This window comes from Lactuca sativa, chromosome 4, assembly GCF_002870075.4.
Source record: "Lactuca sativa cultivar Salinas chromosome 4, Lsat_Salinas_v11, whole genome shotgun sequence".
Lineage (NCBI taxonomy): Eukaryota > Viridiplantae > Streptophyta > Magnoliopsida > Asterales > Asteraceae > Lactuca > Lactuca sativa.
The window spans coordinates 192,177,629-192,185,948 of record NC_056626.2 but is presented as its reverse complement, the minus strand read 5'-3'; the positions used below and the strand labels follow the sequence as shown (position 1 = coordinate 192,185,948).

Here is an 8,320-nt window from a genome sequence, read left to right as displayed (position 1 = left end):
ATCTATCTTGAAAAGTAGCACAATGTATTTTTTCATGCAAATGGGGTAGCATATAACCACAGATATTATCTTACTGACGAGATATATTCTACCTTATTTGTTTTTGTGAAATTGTTCACATGTCCAAACGACAAAAAATAGTAAAGTTTAAGTAGGCACAAGAGTCAGCTAGGAATGACGCGGAGCAAGCATTTGGTGTATTCAAGAGGCATTGACAAGTACTAGCAGCAAGGGCATGGTCTTTTGAAGTGAGAAGGTTGCAACACATAATGTACGCGTGCATCATATTACATAGTATGATTCTTGAAGACGAATGAAGAGCGATATGCTGATATAATGAAAACGAAGTTTTGCTAAATATTGAAGAAATAGTCGTTGGTACGCAAGAGTATAGAGCAAATAGAAAAGAAATACATGATCACGACATTCATCACGTCCTTTGTGCGGATTTGGTGGAACATGTTTATAGGACTCAAATACAATCGGACATAAAGTATTGACACGATGATTTGTTTGACGAATCAGATGAAGATTCAGATATGTTCGTCGAGGGTGACGATGCCGATGATGACGATGACAAGTAGCACGATGATTCTGAGTGGCGCAGTTTGTTTTGTTTTGTTTTTTTTTTCAAATTCGGATATTATGTAATGCTTAGTTATGCTTTCTAGGTTGTGTTTTTTTAATATTGTTTATTTTGTAAGTTTTTTTTTATATTGAATGTAATTTTTATTTTATGTAACGAAGAATTTTAATTTTTATTATTTTTTGTGTTTATTAATCATTTTTAAAAAATTATATTTATTTTTTAAATTATAAATCTTAAAAATCAATTATTTTTATTTAAAATAAAATAAAAATGAAATATAGTGAAAAATGGTAATTTCTTATACTTTGGTGAGAAGAAAAGAACGAGGAAAAGTTTGTTGCGCTCCCTTATTGTAGACCTGGCAATTTCAGACACGAAGACACGAATCTGTGAGAGACACGACACGACACGAATACACGACACGAATACGTCTTAAAATTTGAGATAAAGCTTATTTCTCATCGTGTAATCGTATCGTGTAAAATTCGTGGCTGACACGTTTTCATGAAACGAATACACGAATTGCCAGGTCTACCTTATTGAGTTGGAGGGTTGAAGTCCCGCGCTGAAGAAGTTTCCATACCATGTGGTCTAAATTACCCGGCCCAAAACATAGGCCCAGACCCGGGATCTTGGACTCCAACTTGATCCGATGATCGTACGGATGTAATCATGTAAATCAAGACAAAGGGGGATTTTAAAAGAAAAAACGGAGGTGAAAATCGAAAGAGAGGTTCACAGGTTCAGTTCCCCATTGAGGTTTTGAGGTAGAAGACGCAACGAACAATCGTAGCTCACCACACCACCTTCTTCTTCTTATCATACCTCCTCTTTGATTGCAATTCGATCCAAGATATAATTCGATACATAAAGTATACAGAGATTATCAAGATGAAGACGACAAAGGGGGGCAAAGTCATGAACCCTACCGACGCTTATAGGAAGGAGCTTCGCAAGAAAGAATTGAAGAGGGTAAGTTTTCCCTTTGAATTGATTATGTTATTCTTCAACAATTTCTTAAAGTCCTTGTTGTTTGTTATTGTTACGATCATGTTAATTCTAATCGAACCGTGCTGCTCTGTCATTTCTCTAATTTCAGTTCTTGCTCTTGAAAGTTTCGGCTTTATGTTAATGAATGGAAATTGTAAATTTTGATTTAATAATCCTTCGGAGGAATAATCCACGTTTTGACTTTAGAAGTTACTGAATTTCATATGGCTACACTATTTGAACTTCTTGAAATGTAGGTTATATATACTCTGGTGCAGCAAAAATGGCCGATTGAATACCATTACTGATAAATACATCATTACTGGACACTGATAACCATTGGGCAAAGAGCAACCACTTTTACATTCATTGACAATATGCATGCTTATTCGTTACTTCAGCTATATAAGTGTTTGAGATGTTTAGGGTTTGCGAATCAAACAGGTTTGAATTTCAAGCATACAAATGCTAGACATAAATCTGATGCTTTTATCTCTTTTGATGTCATATTGATGCACACAGATCATTTATCTTTGCAAATCCCTTGTATGCCAATTGCCAAGCTATCTTGAATCAAATGTCCCTAGTTTTTTTTATTTACAATACCAGATGAGCTTATAATGATGTGATGAGTTGGCATTATTATGACACTATTCATCAACATTTAGTATTCGTGTTATAGATGGAACTTTCTAATATTGTTTCTTTTGTTTTTTGGTGTCATGAACCTGATATATTTGCATCTCTCTCCTATTGTTTCTTTTGTTATGGATGGAACTTTCTAATATTGTTTCTTTTGTTATGTGTATGCTTATTTATGACAGAACAAGAAAGAAAGAAAGAAAGTAAGAGAAGTAGGGATACTGAAGAAGGATCCTGAAACCCTCAAGGAGCAAATCGACAAGTTGGAAGCAATGAGTAAGTTCTAAATGATCCAAGTTTTGTAGTGTTTATGTGTGCATGTGTGTGTGTGTATCAATTGATGAGTTGATTCTTCTTAACAAATTGTAAGAAACTGATCTGAACCTCCTCCTTCCTTCAACAATAAATTTGAATTTATAGCTTTTAACAACTTATATAAAGTTAAAGTATTTCCACATATGTTCTATTCTCTTAAATGATTCTTTTAGCCATGAAGTCTATGTATTTGAATTTTTTCTTGTAATTGTTGGGGGCTTAGTGTTTTAAGTGCCAAAATTCTTTGATGATCAAACTTGTTATCATTTTTGAATTTTAAGCATATTTGTTTGATAACTATTTCAAGATTCTTATTTTCTTGCTTATAATTGTTACAGAGGCGGATGGTGCTTTGGATAAAGCCAGAAAACACAAAAAAAGACAACTTGAGGACACATTGAATCTTGTTATCAAGAAAAGAAAGGTAACATATATTTTAGGTGATCATCATATGAAAATCTAATTATATATCAACAAATGTGTATATTTATAGCCTACTTTACATTTTTTTGACAGGAATATGAAGAAAAAATGAAGGAAAAGGGTGAAGCTCCAGTTATGTTCAGGTTAAGTTTATACGAATTTGGAAGTGAAGTATAAAATTTACTAAAAAAAGTAAAGATCTCATTTTTATAAAATTCAATCGTATAATTTTTCTATTATCTCCTGCAGTCATCTTGGACTACCAAGAAGACGGACTGCTGAGGAAGAAGAAAGAGCTAAGAACCTAAAACCTGAGGTGAATTTTTGACTTCATAATTCATACATACACAAGGGCAAAATGGTCATTTACTCAAAGAGTTGTAAACTTGTAATTGCAGGATTCTGTTTATTATCATCCTCAATGGAATCCAACTGGTGCACCTCCACCTGGAAAGCCTCCAATGTACAAGTCATCGATAGGTTAGGCTTCGTTTAACTTTTGACCATTTTACCCCTCCATTCTTCTGATCTGAAAGAGTTTTTTTGCTTTGATTTCAGGACCAATTATACCCTTAGTGGAAGGTTCAACAAGTGATGCTGCAGGATTAGAGTCAGATGATGTTGACTCGTCGATTCCTCCACCACCACCGCCACCTCCTCTGCCACAAAGTGGTGGCGATACAGAGGCTGGAGATGATGCACCGCCTTCGTCTTTACCTTTACCACCTCCACCACCAATGCCGCCAAAGCCCGCCACAACAGAGGTAGGCGGCACTATCTTGCCGCCACCGCCTGGCCCTCTTCCTCCCCCTCCTCCACTGCCACAATCCATATCCACCCTAGCACCACCGCCTCCGGGGACTGCCGGAACTGCGGAGAAATCTCAGTCTTTAAAATCAGATTCCAACATTTCTCACCTTCCTCCACCACCTCCACCACCACCAAAGCCCACCGGAAACCAATCCGAAGGTGGTTCAGAAGCCAAGGACTTCTCAATAATGGTTCCACCACCACCACCTCCTCCACGTCAACCACCACCCGGGATGATCCCGGTTTTACCAACAGACATGCTACCGCCAGGGATGTCTCGTTTTTCACTACCACCACCACCACCACCTCCAGACATGCGACCACCACCATTACCTCCCCTAGGAATTCCCGGCCCACCACCACCTCATCCGGGAATGATGATGCCAAGGCCGCCATTTGGGCCGCCACCAATGATGAGACCGCCACTTCCGCCCGGACCACCACCAATTCCAATGGATGATCAGTTTTCAAGACCGCCAACTGTACCTCAAAAACCATCATATGTGAAATCAGCCGCTTCCACTGTTGTTAAAAGGCCTTTAGCTCAACATACCCCACAACTAACCGCCATGGTAAGTCACTACCTGAAAATCTAACCGATAGCTGAAAAGCTAGCTGCAGGCTACAAAGCTGATAACAGATAATCTAGCTGACAGATAAAAAATGACGTTTGGTAAAACTAGCTGAAATATGTAAAATGACATAAAAGGGCATGTAGAAGATTGAGTATGTTATAACTAATAAAGGGTATATTTGGAAGAATTAAAAAAAAGATAATTTATAATTTTTTTAGTATTTAATTAATTTTGAATATATTTTAATAGGTGCCAGCATCTGTACGGGTGAGGAGAGAGACAGCTGGACCGAAGGTGAAACCGAAGCCATCAGTTTCATCAGTGTCAGTTGGTTCTGTCCAGCCTGGCGTAGTAACGCCAGCTGTCATGAAACAGTCAACAGTGAAAGTGTTGGCATCATCTTCTTCTTCATCAGTGAAACCTGCAAGTGTGGATGATTCTTACATGGCGTTCTTGGAGGATATGAAAGCTCTTGGTGCTCTTGACAACTGAGAGTGAGAGCATATGGATATATATATTTGTTGTCATCCATTTTAATTCTTCTCTTTATTTTGATGTAATGCAACTTTAAAAAAAAAAAAAAAAAAAAAAAAAAATCAATGGCTTTTAGTTTTAAGTGGCCCTTTGATTTTAGATTGTGTTGGATCATGTCAACTGTAAGACGCCATGGGTTAAGACTTTAACACTAAGGTAGGGAAATGTTATTTCTGTAAAAGGATTTTTAATCAACTTTTGGATTTAGTTTTTTAATATTGGAGCTGTTCTGTCACCAAATTGACTATTTTTTTTTCATTAGTATAAAAATTAACTTTCTATTTGCAAAAATGTGGTTGATAAGGACTAAGGAGTTTGCAAAGTACGTTTAATTTTGCTAAATAGTTTCAGCGAATCTAGGTTTTGTAACTCATTTTGCAAAATCTCGTTTCTTTCTATTTTTTTTTGCCAAATACACAACATATTTCTTTCACACACAACCAATTATAAAATATATAACTCTATAGAATATAAATTGGTGTATTGTATAACTGTGTAAAATATGAAACTATGAAAGGTACTGTAATGTAAGAAACTATGAAAGGTATTGTATAACTCTGTAAAATTATGGAAAAGAACTGTTGTGTATGAACCAACTTTATATTATATATCATTTCTTTTATTTAATGAGAAATTATAGACACTAGAAAGTAAGAATAATTTTTGTATTTGAGGGTAATGAAATTGTGGAGTGTATGCTCTATATAGGGTTTAAGAGTGGGTGTTTGAGATTGCGTAGTTTGATAGATTCTTTCTATTAATATTTTAAACACTAATTGTGAGATTTTTCAAGCCTATGGTTAACTGCCTAGTGCCTTGATAAAAGTTAATATTCTTGTTTGAAGTAGTTTGGCTCCCATAAAAATTAATTGGGTTTAAGAACTTAATTGGAGAAAAATAAAACTCAAGCGTTAGTAAAAGATTTAACAGAATGAAAAAGAAAAATAAACATATAAGAAAAACAATCATTAGTAAAAGATTTAACAGAATGAAACTCAAGCGTTATAAAATACTGAAATAATGTTTTTTTTTTTTTTTAAATAAAAAAGATTTAGATTTTAGACCTAAACAAAAAAAAGTTCTTTGATCTAATGATGTAATCTTTACCATATCTTTGAAAAATAATTAATTTTATCTTTTTAGAGAATTATCAACTTGAGCCCGATAGAAAACTGGGCCGTAGATTCAGCCCAAGTATAACCCTAGAAACTAGAAAGTATGTAGGGCATTACAAAACCCTTCTGATTAATACGTTTCGAGTCCCCAACATCCATAGCAGCAGCCTTCTCCTCCCGAGCTGAAACTCCAAGCAGGTTAGGGTTTTCCTCCAAGAGGATCCACCCTTCGATTTAACGTAAGTATTCATTCTTCATCTTCATCTCAATGCATATCCGTTTGATTTCAAACCTTTTAACAAATCGTTTCATAGTCGCATTACTTTCTTGTACCATCCTCGTTATTAATATCCGATGTGTAGAAATAGTTTCTGTGAATGCATTTTCGTTTTAGTCTTCTTGTATGCTTACACGATACAACATTAGGTAATTACTTTTCAATCGAGTGTTTTTGAGTTGTTCGATCTTTGTAGCGTTGTACATGTGCTTGTGATCGAGTATTGTAAGGCGATTATTACGGATTCCTAGTGTAGTTTTCATTTACTTAGTAATAGTATCAGTATAGAGTTGTGGAGCCTCGAGTGAAGAACGGGTGAGCCCGAAGCTTTGTTCTTCTCATAGCGCTCCGGACATGCATTGCCTTGGTGTTATGAAAATGGAGTTTTTAATTCTGTTTTCATTGAACTGTTTTTTTGGCGTATATCTTATTGTTGCATACAATATTCAATTTACAACGATACATATCACATTACTAATCTATCATAGCTGTTAATCCAGATCTTCAAGATGTATACCTCAATGAAGAAGATCCAAAAGGACAACAAGGATGCAGAACCCACTGAGTTCGAGCAGAGTGTTGCTCAGGTAATGCACCATTAATGTCATTCTTCCACAAACTTTCTTTCTTTTATTAACAATCTATTCATTGATTTCCATCTTTCATCTCAACACAGGCATTGTTTGACTTGGAAAACACCCACCAAGAGCTCAAGAGTGACTTGAAGGACTTGTACATCAACTCTGCAAAGTATGCATTGTCCCCATTATTCTCATATTAAATGTCTTCCTTTTCTCCATCATCATATATCACATGTTGATCTCTGTTTGATGCTTCTTTCCCAGTCAAATTGATGTTGGAAACAAAAAGGCTGTTGTGATCCATGTCCCATACAGATTAAGGAAACCATTCCGCAAGATCCACACTAAGCTTGTTAGAGAACTCGAAAAGAAGTTCAGTGGAAAGGTACTTAATATTTACAACACCCCATTTGTATTTCTTTATAACAAAATTTAGTTATTTAAAAGTTTTAAATTCTGGTTACAGGATGTTGTTGTGATTGCAACCAGAAGGATTGTTAGGCCACCAAAGAAAGGCTCAGCAGCCACCAGACCTCGATCACGCACCCTGACAGCTGTCCATGATGCCATGCTGGAAGATGTGGTGCATCCAGCTGAGATTGTTGGGAAACGTGTTAGATATAGGCTCGATGGATCCAAAATCATCAAGGTAAATGTAGTTATTTTTATAAAGTTTTTGGGAATTTGGATTTGTGTTAATGTTTTTTGTTGTGTGTTTGTTTTAGATTTATTTGGATCCAAAAGCTCGTAATGACACTGAGTACAAGTTGGAGACATTCAGTGGAGTTTACAGGAAGCTTTCTGGGAAAGATGTTGTGTTTGAGTACCCAATTACAGAAGCTTGAAATGTGTTTGGAGGGTTTTGAGTTGGTTGAATTATATTTTATGTTGAAAATTTTGACTTGAAAAGTATATCTCATCAGTCGTTCTTTGGTGTTAGTTAAATTGACGTTTGCTTCTTTTATTGGGGCATGATTGTAGTTGAATTAGGAATATGGGTATTAAAGCGTTTGCTTCTAGAAATTATCTTGATTTTACCCGGTGGATTTTTATGACTATTTTGCTAAAATGACCATAAAAGTTGGAAATATTTTCTGTTAAAAAGACCTTGCCAGATAATTTTATTTTGTGAGTGTAAGCGTTTTATGCAGGACATTCATGTCTCATAATTTAGCACCGAGTAACTCTAAAGATTAATAATTTAATATGATCCTCGAATGATTTAAAGACATCAATCAATCAGAAGCTCAATATTAAGGTTAGAATGAGTGGCTGTGTGCATGCATCAATCTTTTCTGATTGCCTTCCAACTAGACATAATCATGTTATCAAGGGGGAGGGTATGTCATATAATTTTCATTTTAATTTTGTTTATTTTTTTAAAAAAATATTTAGTTTGGTAAGCAAGTATTATATTTTAAATAAATTTTAATTTATTAAACAAATATTAATTTTAAAAAATACAAACA

The 8,320-nt window shown here is 35.2% G+C and overlaps 2 protein-coding genes across 2 annotated transcripts; both read left to right on the top strand.

The window, feature by feature from the left end:
* Positions 1–1,289: 1,289 nt before the first annotated feature.
* On the top strand, positions 1,290–5,096 carry LOC111882111 (protein EARLY FLOWERING 5). Its single transcript, XM_042901252.2, has 8 exons — positions 1,290–1,561; positions 2,404–2,497; positions 2,875–2,960; positions 3,053–3,102; positions 3,209–3,275; positions 3,358–3,439; positions 3,518–4,341; positions 4,594–5,096. Exons 1-8 carry the CDS (start codon positions 1,481–1,483, stop codon positions 4,834–4,836), a joined length of 1,527 nt encoding a protein of 508 aa, XP_042757186.1. The 5' UTR covers positions 1,290–1,480; the 3' UTR covers positions 4,837–5,096.
* A 984-nt stretch (positions 5,097–6,080) lies between these two features.
* Positions 6,081–7,874, top strand: LOC111882126 (40S ribosomal protein S7). Its single transcript, XM_023878490.2, has 6 exons — positions 6,081–6,232; positions 6,771–6,857; positions 6,947–7,020; positions 7,116–7,236; positions 7,318–7,500; positions 7,577–7,874. The coding sequence occupies exons 2-6, from the start codon at positions 6,780–6,782 to the stop codon at positions 7,694–7,696; spliced, it is 576 nt and encodes a 191-aa protein (XP_023734258.1). The 5' UTR covers positions 6,081–6,232; positions 6,771–6,779; the 3' UTR covers positions 7,697–7,874.
* Positions 7,875–8,320: the final 446 nt, after the last annotated feature.